General features: G+C 40.2%; 1 protein-coding gene across 2 annotated transcripts in view; it reads right to left on the bottom strand.

Annotated features, from left to right (window-relative positions):
* STK32B (serine/threonine kinase 32B) overlaps positions 1-15,869 on the bottom strand; it is a 189,760-nt gene that overhangs the window by 55,625 nt on the left and 118,266 nt on the right. For both annotated transcript variants that reach the window (XM_086611681.1, XM_086611682.1), the window contains one exon: positions 9,692-9,729. In XM_086611681.1, coding sequence (XP_086467807.1) covers positions 9,692-9,729 — 38 coding nt within the window. The remainder of the gene's footprint in view (positions 1-9,691; positions 9,730-15,869) is intronic.

A 15,869-nucleotide genomic window follows, 5' to 3' on the forward strand; every position in this document is an offset into this window, starting at 1 on the left:
TTAGCCGGCAGAGCACATACTGGGCAGCCTTGTTGCACGCACTGGCCACGCGTGCGGCAACGCCGTGTCAGTACCTTTGTCATAGACTCTGTTGAGGGTGAAAAGAGATGGCTCAGAGCGGAGCTGAGGGAGGCTGCAGAGCACACTGTGTGGATAAACAGGGGACGCCCTGAAGGTGCTGTGCCTGCCTCTCTTCTCTGTGATGACCCTGCTGATTGTTACCCTCCTGCTCAGCGGAATCTTGGGCATAGTTGAGATGGTAAGACTCCCAGAAAGGGAAACAATATGCTAGTAACTGCTTCTGCAAGGCTGTACCAAAACAAAACGCTAGTAACTGCTTCTGTAGGGCTATAGTAGAGCTTAGGGTATTCCTTCGCATATAAGGGGAGATCTATGTACTATAGGGACTTTAGGAATGTATTTACCTCATACCACCATGATCCTAAGTCATAGACACACCTGGAATAGGCAAAGCACGCACGCTTATGATAGCTAGTGCAATTCCAGAGCAGAATTTGGGAAACCAGCTAAAATCATTGCAGCTTCAATATTTGCACCAGGAGTTGAAGTGGCACAGACGTTAACTACACTGAATAAGTTGGGTCACTTGGGCTAACAAAACAAATGTCTCGCAATTCTGTTTATCTATGCAAAGTGCCTCTGACCCATTTCGCACATGCCTTATTGGTGTGCCAATACTTTTGGCCAAATAATAGCACTAACATTACAGAGTTTCAAAGATTCGTCAATGCCTCTGCCCTCTCATACCAACAATCCAGTGGCATGAGACGGATCTGCAGTGGGTGGGATTGGCCTTTCGATGTGGGATCGGAAGTCCAAGCTGCCTTGATTAGATCACTCAATGTGACCATCCCTGCAGGACTGCAGGAACTTGATCTTTTAGGTAGCTTGTTACCAGGGACATGGAAAAATGTTTCTGGTTTATGGAACCAGTCTATGAGTCACAGCGCGAAATGTAAAATCATTCGCCCTCCTATGCAACTTCTAAATGGCTCTGGAGTGGTTTGGTTCCAAACGCTGAAGCAAGCCTATCAGGCTAAATTAGGACGCAGCTTTTTCTTCCAAGACAAACCGCGTTTCAATGTGTCCGGCACATCAATGTGGGGAGATGTAAAAACTGGAGCACTCATTGGGAAAGCATTTACACACTATACGCTCCTGACCCCCGGAATTTTTCTGATCTGTGAAGATCGTGCCTGGACCGGAATTCCACAAGGAGCTATCGGTGGTCCTGGCTATTTGGGTTGCCTAACTCTCTTTGCCCCTAGCATTCATGATTTTCAAGCTGAACGAACAACCCGAACAAGTCGGGGTAAGAGGAGCCTAAAAGAATTTGACGGCACTTGTAATGACAACGTGCAGCTGCTGAATCCAGCTGAAATAGCAGCACTATCTGTCTTCCTTCTAGGAGCCTCTGACGGCAATGCTAATAGTCAGTTGGCTAAGCTTGCTTGTTGGGCATTGAAACAATTTAATCTTACCTCTGATATTCTCACCTCTCTATTGCTTGATGTAGATGATATCCGGCATGCTGTATTGCAAAATCGCGCTGCTATTGATTTTTTGCTGCTAGCTCAAGGCCATGGTTGTACTGACTTTGAAGGCATGTGCTGTATGGACCTACCTGACCACTCTCAAAGCATTCACAAGCAACTTGCAAACCTTCAAAGTAACATGCATCACATCATGACACAAGATGACCCGTTCTCAAACTGGTTCAGTAGTTGGAACATACCAGGTTGGATAAAAGGATTAATCATACAAGGCATAACGATCTTAGTTGCGGTGCTGTTTATGCTTCTTTTAACAGGATGTGTCCTGAAGTGCGCCTCTCGGGTTCTCCTTAAAGCGATACCAGGGCTATGGATTGTCCAAAAACAAAAAGGGGGAAGTGTGGAGGAGTTCCTCTCCGAGACTGGTCATAACATTCTCTCGGGAATGGACAATCCCTGCTTGGGCCCCAGAGCGCAAGGTTACCAACTAGATTACTTTTGTCCTTCAAGTTAAAATAATGGCCTTAAAAGGAAACGTAGACTGATAGCTTGCCAAGATGCACGCCTCCTGGGTGCCTCTCCGATGACCGCAATGAGGAGACAGAAGGGATGAGCTTATTACCTGTGTTCTGCTAGCGCTGCCCTATCACTATAGCCCACGAGAGTGTGTTTACGCTAAGCAAGCCAATTGTAGTATGTAGTCGTGTCACGCCACATTCCGCTATATAACCTGTGTGTTGTTTGTAATAAACGGAGCATGATCTTTTAACCATATTGGTGTATGTTCATGACTCTGGGCCGTCCACAGTAGGGCACTGCAACAGCAGAAGATTTTTTGAAAATGATAATTGAACCACACACAGCCACCTCTTGGCAGTAGTTTTATGCAATCCCGTGTACACAGTAGAACGAAAAGCTGCAAGGATCTCAGCAGACTAATACTTTCTCTTTTTGACAGATAAATATAAAGCTCTGTTGTTTAAATGACAGCATTGTAAGGGATGCTCCCTATTAGAGTGCCGGAATGATAGCCTGTTGCAAAACACCTATCGCATAATATCCCTTCAGACTGATCCAAACAGTTGATTTGCAATGAAAATTGCCTCTCCTGCAGTGCATTGTTTTCTCTCCCTTTTATTAGATTTCTTTTCATTTAACAAAACCAAAATAGCACATGTGAAATGTTGCATGCACTGGTTGATTCTTTTTGTTAAAAATGCCTTTCTGCAAAGTAAGGGACAGACTGAGAAGGTTCTGCATCCTGCTACGGCAGCAATGGGCAGCTCCTGTACAGGCAGGAGGCCACAGCAGAGCCGTGTCTGTAGCCCTTAAAACACTTCACCTTTTGCTCTTCCCCACCACAGGGCCATCCCATGGCCCATGGGCTGCCCACAAGCAGCCTTTGCCTCTTGCTTAGAGGGCTGTTATTTGGCTATGGAGGGAAAGCAAGGTGTGCCACAGGCAGGCAGATGGCCATGAGCGCTGCACACAGCGCTGGGTGGGAGCTAGGGGCATGGAGAGAGGAGTCTGAGATGGAGTCACAGCAGGGGCAGTGGGCAGCGGACCCCTGTGCCTGTCGGCAGTGGAGGAGGGCTGGAGGGATGTCGAGGCAGAGCTCTGCCTGCCCACACATGCCACTTAACGCTCTTGACTCTTTTAAGCCTAGTGACTTGTTTTGTTTGTTACTTTTTTTTAAGGTTTTCATTCCTAGTGTGAATATTTCAAGAGACATTTAAACCCAAATTCTCTACAGGAGTCTTTCTAATCAGCCTCTAAGATATCTTTTTACTGAAGCTGTTGCATATAGGAAAAGGAAAGGTTGCTATTGCTGCAATAAATACACTAGGACACTAGCTACTTAATACTGCTTCCAAAAATTCAATTCATGGGGACTCTTTCCCATCTGAGCTTCACGTTTTGTACTTGAGCTCCCTTTCTGGATATTATGGTGACCAATTAAATGTCAAAACCTAGACTGTACCCTGGCTCCCTTCTCAGGTATCGGGTACAATATTGAACTAAAGAATATGCCAGTGTCACTTGGGTTTAGATTTTAAGAGCTGTGAAGCAGAGCAGTGCACAACAGATTCAGCAGTCTCTGACTAAATTCAAGTATCACATGGAATGATCTCATTGCTTAATCCCCATGGATTCATGATCCCGTATGATAATAAGATGATGGTGGAGAGAAGGGAAGAAAAGGCCAAGGACCACCCACATTCCCCTGGCTCTCTGCAGAGTGGCTCTTTCAAATCATTTCAGACTGCATGGATTTCATGTACGACAACACGTACATTGCAAGCAGAAGGTAACTCTGGAAATTGTTTCAAAAATTGCATTCTTTCAGTCAGTTTTCAGTTAGGCTTTGACAGGGAAAATTTGTAAGTTAATACCTACAGCACAGTGTATCACTTTGAGAAGCTTTATGCACTTGCTTCAGGAGTGCTATGTGGCTTTTATGCCTCACTTCTCCACATGGTCCACATGAAATCCCAGTATCTGAGGTAAACAGCAAATGATCTTTGTTTAGACTATTATTTAATTTTTGAACAAATCATTATGACAATTAAAACAAGTCCTGAAATGTGGCTGAGGCTGGCTGACTAAGATTTAGCAGAGGAAAATGTACATGACTTCAAACCTCGTTGAATTTCTCAGTCTGAAACCAAAGGGGTGAATGTGATGGCAGAGAGAAGAAATACCAGACTGGGGTTAATGCCACTGACTCAGCACGCATCGGAGCTGATGGGAAATCTCAACACAGTAACATTTTGGAGCAAATTCAGATCTGGTTTGCTCTCAGAAGGTCAAGCCCTATGAACAATTGAAAAAGCCTCTCCCTGGGCTCATCTGTACTACATACAAGAGTGTAAGCTCATATCCACGTGAACTTAGCATGACTTGGCAGTCTGTCACTTGTCATCAGGGAGATGGTTAGAAACCTGATTGTACTGCGTTAGATGGGTTCAGCAAGGGTGTGTATTTCAAAAGGGTAGGCTGTTTAATGGCCACGGAGGCATGCAAAAGTTTCAATTATATTTTCAAAGTGTATATCGCTTCAGGTAGATGAATTGTTCTGAGAACACTCATCTTGTTAATCAACGTTGGAAGGTTAAATGAGGTACAGTCGCTGAAAATTGTCTGTGGGTATGATAAGGACCAACCCTAGTGCAAACACACCAGGCACATCTTTAGTGGAGACTTTATGTCTCCCAGATGTCACCATACAGTAGTAATGTTGTCAGTTCTAATGTTCAGAAGTTAATATAGAGGTTAAGAATATTGAATTTATGGATGGATTGGATGGATTTTTTCACCCTATTTTTGGTTTTAAGACCAAGACTGTTCATTGGCTGCATCTTTCAGTTTTGCTGTTAGTTTTCAAATGAGGGCTGAGATTCTCATGTAATCACACAAATAGTTTTAAGGAAAACTTTGATGATCATAAAACAATATGATCACATATAATAAAGTACATATGAACAACAGCTTAAATCTGCCTTGCTGTCTCAGAAGAGAAATTATTACTGAGTGAAATTATCACTAACAGATGCAAAAATCTGGTCTAAAACCACCCCAAAACCTAATGAAATATGATTAGGCCTGTTAAGTCTAAGAGTGAAGTATTAGGTCTGTGATTTCAATATGGAGAATCACCAGGAAACAGTTCCAAGACTAGAAGTAGGAGGCAGTCTGTGCAATCAGCAGGTAGCACCTTCAAAACCAACAAACAGGTAATGAGCTTTCACATCATCTGTGTTTAAGCTAAAGGTCACTTTGCCACAAGATGTTAAGGATGCTAAAAGTTCCCTCCACTTAAGGAAGCACCAGAAAAGGCCATGGAAAAGACCACTGAAACTTACTAAATGTGTGGAAACTCTATTCAGCTCAGAAAATGCCTCAGTCACAAAAGGATGGAGGTTGGGTGAGCACGTGGGGGAAGTACCACAAAAATGTGTCTTGTTTTATATCTTGTTCTGTCACTCATTTTTTGGACATAAGAAGTTTAACTGGACGGGTCTTTGATCCAATCTGGTTGCTCTTCTGCTCTGAAACTGAAAGCCTGCATATCTGTAACACTACCTATGGAAGAGAGAAGGGCAAAGGGACCAGAGCAGTGCCTTATAAGGAGAAATTAAAAAGGCTGAGGCTCTTCAGCTGACAGGAGAGTGCTGAAGGAGTTTTTGAATACCGTGAAGGTTGTGATTGTAAGCTGTTATTCATCAAATCCTGAAATTTTAGAAGTAAAAGATGATTTTGAAAGAAGAATATTTTAAAATATATAAAAGAAAACACTGTTCTTTCATGAAAGATGGTGAGTTTCTACAACTTGTTGCTCCAGGAGGTTGTAGAGGCCAATAGCAGCAGCAGCAGCTTCAAAGAGGCAGTAGACAAACTCATTAACAAAGATTCATCCAGATTCTAAAGGGAATATACAGAGATACTCTAATATCCCAGCACAAAAATTGTGGGTGATAGGAAGCACTGAAGCATTCAATGACCAAGTGGCAAAGGGCAGGCTCCATGAATAGTATCTCCTTTTGCCGCTTGTTGCGATAGAATACTGGTTGAGATCTTGGGTCTGACCCAGCAGGGAGTTCTTCCTCGGTGAACCAAGTGAGGACCTTGCTGGGTCTTATGAAACAATGCCCTGAAAAACCTCCCTGAGAAGAAATCAAACCTTTGCAAATTTCCTGTAAAGAGTGTAATAATGGTGTGGTCACTCTGCACAATGTAAAAACTGGATGCCAAAGTAGAGCTTCATAATTTCTGTAGAACGACCAGAAACGTTAATATCAATGGTGCTACCAAATAGCTATAGAAATAATAATCTCTGAAAAAAAGGCAATGTACTAATCTGTGTGCCACTGCTTGGTTTTCTGCATTTTAGGCATTCCACATGTCCTTAGACATCATAGCGAATAGATCATGGAAAGATTTAAGGACATCTTTAATTTCTTTGGTATTTCAGAAGAAAATACAACATGGACCAGACTCACCAGCTTGCAGTTCTAAATGCTGTCATTTCAGTTATATTGTTCTAAACCATTAAAATGAAAGGAACGGTAGGGGAAGCAGAATGCTGTTATTAAAAGAATTCTATAATGCTTTTCTCTGTAAAATACAATAATAGCTCTCCTGAACCATCAGGTAGTCCCTTCAGCCATCACTGGAATAATTCTGTTTCAGATGCATGTTAGCAGAACAGAGCATTACTATTAAATTTAGAGATAGTGTTAGTCATAAGAGGAAGAGCTTTCTGGGAAGCTGAGAGGGAAACATAATAAAAGAGCTTTATGGACAGCATTCATCTCCTCAGAGAGGTCTGATTCCAGCTCAGAGAGTGAACCCTGAAACCATCCCTGCTTTCTCTCCTCAGAGGAGTCTCGTCTATGGGATGGAAAACCTCTCCAGGAAGCCAGGCAATCATCTGCTAGGGGCTGAACACTGTTTTAAGCAGCTGACTACTCCACTCTCATGTAGCATTATACTTCTTGTGATCAGCAAACATTTATTTCCACTGATGCATCAGAAACTGTGCTTAGCGGTGTTGAGATGTGGCTTTGCTCAAAAGTATATGGGAAAATTCAGGCTTCCTCTGCCAGAATGATTTTTAATATATTGCATATGTTTTTGTGTTTTTTTTCTTTGTAAATTAGATTGATCGTTTTTATGGGTTAAGAAAAATCTTTTTTTTTTTTTCACTATTTCTGTATTCCTGAGCTATATTCCCTAAGCCACACGGATAAATTGTAGTGAAACCAGTTTTAATGAGCAGAAATATCTATAATCTATAATCTTGGTATATGTTATGAAAATCAGCCAGTTTAACTGCATGAAGAGGTAAAGCGATGTCAATGGTGTAACACTACACTTTGCCTTCTGCCAAAATAGGTTTCTTCAGTGAGGTCAAAGAAATCTGACTCACTGAGACAAACTCTCAGTCCTAAATGTTGTGCATATCCAATTCCATAATACTTTGTGAAAGCACAGTTTGTTTAATGAACTGTAAGAAAGACCTAGGGGTAAAGTCAAGCGTATAGGAACTGTTGTGCCATCTTAGAGGCCACAGGCTAAAACAGAGCTCCTTCCTGTGTGCCTGGTTAGACTCATTTTAGCTGAATTTGTTATGCTTCCTCTACAGTCTAGCATATTTATGGTGCGTGTATTCAGCACACTTCTCTGTTAAGTGAAATCTGATGATTCCATAAAAATTGTATTACTATGTTGCAGCTTAGTGAAAGCTTTATGGATTTCAAGGATAGCATTCACCGTGCAAAATGTACATCTATAAGGTGGATACCTCTATCTTTACTCAAAATTTCTAGGTATTAGTCACACAAGAGAAACAGATACTGGTGTATAGGGCAGACATCCAAAATAGATCAAGTGATCTAAACCATGCTTATTTCTTTCACACCTGTCCTACTGATTGTAATTGAGTTGAACTGAAGATCCTTATCTGGATTGAGAGAAATGCATCTCCCAACCACATAAGAGGTCTGTGAACCAAGGATCCATGAGCTGATTAATTCTGCTGACCAAGGTCTATCTGCAAGTCTGGAGAAGCATGCTTGTTTCACCACTTGTCTGCAGGCGTGCTATGAGGGAGCAGTATTCTGCTGCTTTGCAGAAAAGAGGCTGTCCATTCCAAAATTTCCAACCTGGTTACAGATAGCTTAGTTACTGAACAGCTTACAATCACAAAAAACCACTCCATTTTGCAGCACATCTCTTACTCTGGTGTAGCTTCTTCTCTGCAATACTTGAGCCCTCACAGGAAAGCTCTTGCAAGAGGCTGTTTTTGTGTAGTAGTTGACCTTGATAAGGGGCAAGGAGAGATAAGGGCAACTGTACTTCAAAGGCTGTCAATCAGAGATTTAACACACTCATAGACATTTCACATTGCCTTTGACACCTTTAATTCACCCAGGACTTAAAGACAAGAGATTTCCATTTCATAAATTTCATAGATTTAATAGATTTCTAGGTTGGAAAAGACCTTAGAGATCATCGAGTCCAACCGTCCCTAATCCCCATTATTTCATGCTTATTTGCTGATATTAGTGCCTAGGGAACATTAACACTTATGGGTCTGAAATATTAAATTCCTGAAGTTCTGGGTGGTTTAAAACTCCAACATTATTTAACTTTGTTGGTTTCAATATTTCCAGGGGCAAACTCCAGCTGTTTGCAATGATATCTCTTAAATCAACTATAACTTGAATACTCAGCAGTTCTGCAATGGATTTTAAAAGATAATGGCAAATTTTTCATAATTTTGAGCTTATATTTTCTCGAAGATTAATTGTTTTTAATCATTTTCTGAGGTGAGCAAAGCACGAGATGACTTTCCCACAGCAGCAAACTTCCTTTTTCCATTTAGTTTTCCTCCTGCACATATTTATGTTCTGATATAAGATTGATGCCTTCTTTTACCTGCATTTTCTCATGTTCTTCCTATGAATAGTTGCAAAAAGATGCATGAAGTTTTAGCAAAATACTTCATAGACAGTATGTATGGGTAAAATTTAAGTTTAAAGAAACTAGCTTTTTTTTTTCTTTTTTCTCACCACACCTTTTCAGTTTGAGATCATGGAATTAGTACTGAAAGTTCAAAGCTAATTATGTTGTCTAGTCTTTTTTTTGTGTGTGTGATTTAAACCAGAATTACATGTAGAGCCATAAAAATTTTGCACATTAAGAGGCAAATTTTCAAATTCCATATCTAAATTTAGGAAAGTAATTTCAGATACCTACATGAGGAATAACTTGCTATATGAAATTCCTTAGCCCTTCAGAAGTTCTAGAAGAGAAAATAAGTGCTTGGTACTGTTCTATTGGTAGGTCCAGTAGAATCCTCAGAAGGGATTATGGTGATTCACAGTAATCCTGTTAATAAACTATTAACTTCTTTTTATCAGCTGTCCCTGGTGATGTCAATTTGTATTAAATTTCTTCTTCAGGTATTGCAAGTGTCAGATCAGCATATGGTTTTTGCAATAGGAGGCAAAAATTACAAAATCCACAAGGTAGACAAAGGGACTTAGCAGAGAAAGTCCAGATTTAGGTAGGAATCCAAGATCTGAAGCTGATTCACAACATATGTCATGAGCATGTCACAGAGATTTCAAGAATTAGAGATATCTGAGAGAAAGCAGTCAATATTCACTTACCATGCTCATCCAGTAGTATGTTGTCAGGTTTGATGTCCCTGTAAAATAAGGAAAGGAATGCATTACATTTCATAATGAAAGAAAACCTGCAACCTGTTTTCCCCATCTGGATATGACGGCCAAGCCACTTAAATCATTACGAAACCAAGGAAAACCATATCATACGCAAAAGCAAATGATTTTTATCTACATTTTTTTACTGCCTTGAGAAAATGTGTACTAAAAAGACTCTCTAGGTTTCCATTTCATGTGGGTTTGTTTTCATATGGCTAGCATTGGCATGGATTTGGTTTTTAAGATTATGTACTTTATAGCAGCGAGAACAATGAGCCAGAAGATTCGCATCTAGGAGGTGCCTGACTGCCTCAGGGACTCCACATTTGACAGACCCAAGAAATCATTTAATTGGAAACATTGGTGATCTACCCTTTCTGCCAGATCCCACTAATTTGCATGACCACTCACATATTTAGAGGCCTGCTATCTATCTTACGCTAACCGGGCAAGCTTAGCAGCTCTCCTTTTAGCCCCCGAATCCCCACTTGGCTGTCTGTAATGGCAGGGAGCATGCTGGGGAAAGGAGTGAGGCTAAGGGAGGTCGGAAATTATGATGTGCTAAAGCATCAGCTCAACTCTGCTGTTCTTAGCACAAGGGAACAACATCACCTGAGACAGCTGCACTTTCAGGTTCATTTTACATTGACCTGTCCGGGAAGTTTTCTGGCTGCTACATGGGCTGAATAGAAAGCACCTGTGCCTCATCAAGACAGGTGCTGTGAGTCATGTTGGTCAGCTGGAAACCACGTGACCCATGGGCGGTTTAAAGGCAGGGCACTCCCTTCAGGGAGTGGGGGTAGTTCTTTTCTGGAGGTTGGAGAGGTAGGAGTCTCTGGAGAGCAGTGAGTTGGAGCTTTCTGTTGGATACCCTTTGATTGGGATTGAGACCCTTAAGAATTGAGATAAGAGCCTTCTGGAATATGAGGGGAATCATCAACGGCCTTTTGGGTTGTGATTCCTGAAGATGAGATACCAGTGGTCTGTGACATTGACCTACATTCAGGCTGCTGTCAGGAGAGATGGACACAGCTTTACCTGCCATTGTTGGGCATTCCCACTCTATTTCTCGGTCCAGTGTCATTGCTCATGGTGCAGACCTGTTCAGGGGGAAACTCATCTCTTCCCTTTGCCAGCCTGGATTGGTCCCTGGTTTGGTTTACCCTGTGTCTCGGTGAGCGTGACATGGCAATGTTGTGTGGCACTGCCTTTTCACCAATAACTTGTGCTTCATGTCATTTTGAAGCCATGTTCTTTGTGTGGCATTGCCAGAGTGGGAGAAGCATCATTGCATCTGGAGGAAAACATTTGCCCCTTGGGCTGAATTTTCCACTGCTCTTAAAAGAGAAGATGCTGTCGAATGAGACTGCAAATGAACTCCAAAGAACTTCCACCTCTGTAATTTTTTTTAGCCAAGAGATGACTTGATTATTCCAATTTAAATGATTCTTACAAAATTCTATCCTGAATGAAATAGGCTGGTGTGACCATAAATCAAATAAGGAAAAAGAGTGAAATGTTGCACAAGGAAAATGAATTATGCCAGAAAGCCTTTTTTTTTTTTTTTTTAGGTTAGAGAATGACTGCTAAGGGAAACATCATACAGGAATAAGATAGCAATAGCAATTATAATATGTATATTGCTGGCATGATGGAGTTCAGTCATCACTCAAATGCAACACCTTTAATGAACAAAAGAAGGAAGTTTACAGCTTAGTATTCTGAATTCTACACATTCTGGCCTTTCCTGAGCATCGTATGAAATAATAAAGTACATTTAAGTGTAAAAACAAAAAAAGATTGTTTTTACAATTTCTGCAGCAGCAGCTGGGGAAACGTAGAATAAATAAGAAATTACTTTGAATCATTCCCTGCATGTTTGGAAATAATGCAAGATGTGGATGTGTAAAGAAAAATATCTCACTATGAATTGCCATCTGGAATGGAAATTTAAAATTATACCAATATTTCAGTGTGAAATACTGTATTTCTTCTGCACAACTTACAGGCTATCTGTAATTGCCTGATTCAGCAGCAGTTCCAGTTCTATCTATAACCTAAGCAGAATCTCTCCTAGAGCTCATGTCATCCATGAAACTCCAAACATTGGCTTGTCTCCTCTCCTCTGTAGTCACTTGTCATGTGATTTACCATATCAAAAATTCTCCTTCCCCTGACTTCATATGGATGAAGTTGTGAGTTACAGGCAAACTGTAGGATTAGATATCTTTGCTTATATTATAAAACTTCTCTTTGAATTATCATAGGAAATTCTATAAATTTTTTTATGTAATGTTATATCTAACCTCTAGATGAGAGGATTTTTGGAAAAGCTACTGTTCAGCTGGTATCACATATATTTGTTAGTAACAAAAAGATCTCTTGTTTTTGATAATTGTTTTTTGATAAGAGTTGGAATTTTGATTTAGGTTTGAAAAGTCTTTGTGGTTGATCCATGACTTGAAAATATAGCAATGACTTTCAATGGAAATAAGCACGTCATAGTTTTGACTGTTGAATTGCATAATCTGACCCTGCACTTCTCATTTGGGTAAAAAGATGAGAGTCACACCTACATACATTATAGCCTTTCTGCGGCTTCTTAAAATCAGTGATATATTCAACATCACTCCAAACTGTTTTCCTCAGTGTAAGAAAATAGAAATTAAGAATTGGAATGGTAAAATCATTAGTACTTCACTGCAAATAAAACTGATCAAGGGGAAAAATTCAGTTTTATGAGTTACTGCCATCTATAACAATGCAGCACCCAGGGATTTCTCATTACAAGACTGTGCCTTTTCTACCTTTTCTTCTAAGATGACTTTAAACAATCTGAATATCTGCTATGGTATTGCACCATTAAATAAACTATACATTTTTATTGCCACCAGAAAAGACTTAACCACCAAATTCACTTCACAACCCTATATATCATCAAATATATTCTTCATGCAGTTGCATCTGTAATGTTCAGAAAGCTGAGTGGTAAAATTAGATCTGTGCTTATCTTTCTGTGACAAATTCAGGCAGTGGCTGATACTTGATACAGATGCACACTGACTGTAAAGCCTTTCCTACCTAAGGAATCTTCCCCACTGTGGGCTCAGCGACTTTGCTCATTTTGTCAGAGGCAGGACTGTAGCTGGGGGCAGGTACAACAGGGTGTATCGCCTTGCACAGAGCAGCCCAGTCCCTGAGGCAACTTGATAGACTCATAAACATGCCTCAAATCTCAAAATAGGCTATTTTAAACTGCTTTTACAGCAAGTGAAAGTCATAGCATAACTTAAGCCAGAAGGTGAACGAGTTTAAGTAAGACGCTGCTGTTTTGGGATGATGTACCTGGAGATGCACATGATGCACAGATTCATGTGGCAGGTGAGAAAGTAAAGTGGAAGGTCACCATGAAGAGCGCCTTCCAGCAGCACTCTGTTATGTGGTGATCCCCAGTTTACAGCATGGCACTAAAAGCTCTCCTCTCCAGAGGAAGTTTCTTGGAAGCTCCATGGACTGCAGAGGAGTGAGACCACTGCTCTGCCCATGCACTGACTGCTGCCTGCTGGGTACAGAGCAGAGAGGTTTCAACACAGTCAATGGGAAGACTTGGCAGGTCTAAGAGCGTTGCAATTAAAGTTACTCAATATATTCAGATTGGAGGGCTTCCAGTATCTATTATACAAAAGACAGCTAGTTCCTTTAAATAAATATTCTAGTTAAATTAATTTAAACAGTAAAAACACTGTTACGTAGGAAGGTGGATTTAAAAGAGAAAAACTCTTTAGTTAAGCAGTTTGAATTCAAACATGTTAATTAGATGAAGTTCTGTTTTGACTACACATCAATTTTTCCAAAAATATTTTTTCTCTTAGCAACCATGTTCAAACAACAGGGTGTGAAATTCACCACCTTAACTTCAGGGTTTTCCTGTTATGCATATCACTAGCTAAGAGAATGAATCGAAACACTCATTTCACAATCCAAGTGTCTTGAACCAGCTTATAAGAGAAATTGAAGGACTTTTGCAAGGACGAAACTCACTCACAGTTTGGATTCAGAAGAGCCCTGGGTTGCCCTCTAACCATTCACCAAACAGTGACCAGCAGAGCTGTGGCAGTGCCCTTGATGCTGATTTCATAAACACAGCATTTTCGGTCTGTACCAGTGCTACTCCAACTCTTTTTATACACAGAAAAATCAGAGCATCATAGAAATGGGAGTAGAGAAACCTTTAAAATCTTTGCTCAGTGATGGAACCAGGCATAACTAATATAACAGCTGGCCCAAGAAACTCAGAGGTGTGGACAAATGAGAAAAAAAAAAGGAAATTCACAGTTTGAATTACTACTTGGTATTTCCTGTGAAACCATTTCTAGTTTTCTTCAATTGCCTTAGCTACAAATGTCAGACTAAAGCTGCCTGAAGGATGAAAGTACAGTAAGAAGGTGTTGCATATAATTTCCAAGTAGGAAAGAACGATCAATAATCTATTTATATCTTCTATAATATCTAGGCTGAGTGGGTATCCAATGCTTGAAGATATTCCCTCTGCATGGAGGAAAATCATGAGTGTGGCTTGACTCATGTTCACTGCATATCGCAGAGTGCCCTGAACTCACTGGAAAGTCTCACAATGAATGACTCAGGTACAATTATCTGCAGTTTTAATTACTGCTTCCATCAATGTTTCTTTCTGCTGTTAGTAAGTGGAGTAGAAGCAGATCTCTAAATTAAGAATTGGAGAGGTCTTGCAGTCTTCATCCTTGGAGCTTTTCAAGATCTGACTGGATAAACACCAAGCAACTTGGTCTGATCCTAAGTCTGACCCTGCTTTGGGAAGAACATTTGACTAAAAGCCTCTGGAGATCCCTTCCAGCCTGAATTAGTCTGTGAATCTATGAAAAAGAACGTATCCAAGTTCAAAGTCCATCATTCTTATTCCCCCTCCTTTTGGCTACAAGGAAGCTCATGAAAGATTGAAGAGACCTGAGAGAGAACCGTATATGTGGCATTTAGTGAGTCTTTGGTATAGTCCATTGCAGTTGCAAGCTAGTCAGAGATTCCACATGTTAAATTCTTCCATGGGGCTTGAATGCTCATGAAGAAAATAGCAGGAATAAATAGCCTATCTTCAGCATGAAAGGAGGTTAAAATTGAAATGCTCTGCAGTTCAGCACTGGAGAGGTGTAACACAATATTTATTAGCTATGTGAAGTGGTAAAAGAATGAAGATTATTTTATCTGAAGAAGACTCTGAGAAATCTCAGTAAGACTGAGCAAAACTAGGTGATTATATTGCCAGTGCCAGATAAAATGAAGAATAGATGCAAATTATATATGTACATCTGAAGAGGAGAATCTGAATTACTCATCAGGTTAATTATGGTTATTAATAATTAACCTTCAAGAGGTCACATTTTTGTGTCCCATATGTAGGTCAAAGAGTCATAAAAAAGAAGAGTAAAAACCATGTGATGATGACATTTGCCCTAGAGCTTGAAATCCAGAACAATCTCAAAAAAAGCTTCATGTGTACCGCTAATTAGCAACTAGGACATGGCAACTTTTGATCTGTATTGATATCGACTGGACTTGATAGTCAATTGTGAATTGCCCAGTTTTCTCAAGGAAAGTAATGGCTCATTCCTTGACGGCCACTGCTCATTGATAACAACTAATTCTAAGTAGGTTACAGAAAAATATTGGGAATAAAAGTATTATGCTGTAATTTAAAACAAAGATAGGTCCTTTGGATTACCTGGTTTCATAGCACGTGGAAGAAAACAGTCAAAAAAGAAAAGATCTAGGGAAGGCCGACCAAAAAAATTCCCAGAGATCAAAGAACAACTAGATTAAGGTTGTTTAGCTAACACAAGAGATCCGTGACAGGCATAGCAAATAATACATAGAATCAAATAATAAGCAAAATCAAAAGATTGTCAATAGAACTTTTCTATTTGCTTTCGGAACATGAAAACAAGGTTCATACTTCATAAAATTGAAGTGAACTAAACAAACAGTGTTTTATTTATATGACTGAGGATTACACTCAAGTTGATCACTAAAAGACATAATTGCATAAAAATGCTTCAGAGGCTTAAACAAAGATTTAGTCATTGGTGTG

This window comes from Tauraco erythrolophus, chromosome 5 (assembly GCF_009769465.1).
Source record: "Tauraco erythrolophus isolate bTauEry1 chromosome 5, bTauEry1.pri, whole genome shotgun sequence".
NCBI lineage: Eukaryota > Metazoa > Chordata > Aves > Musophagiformes > Musophagidae > Tauraco > Tauraco erythrolophus.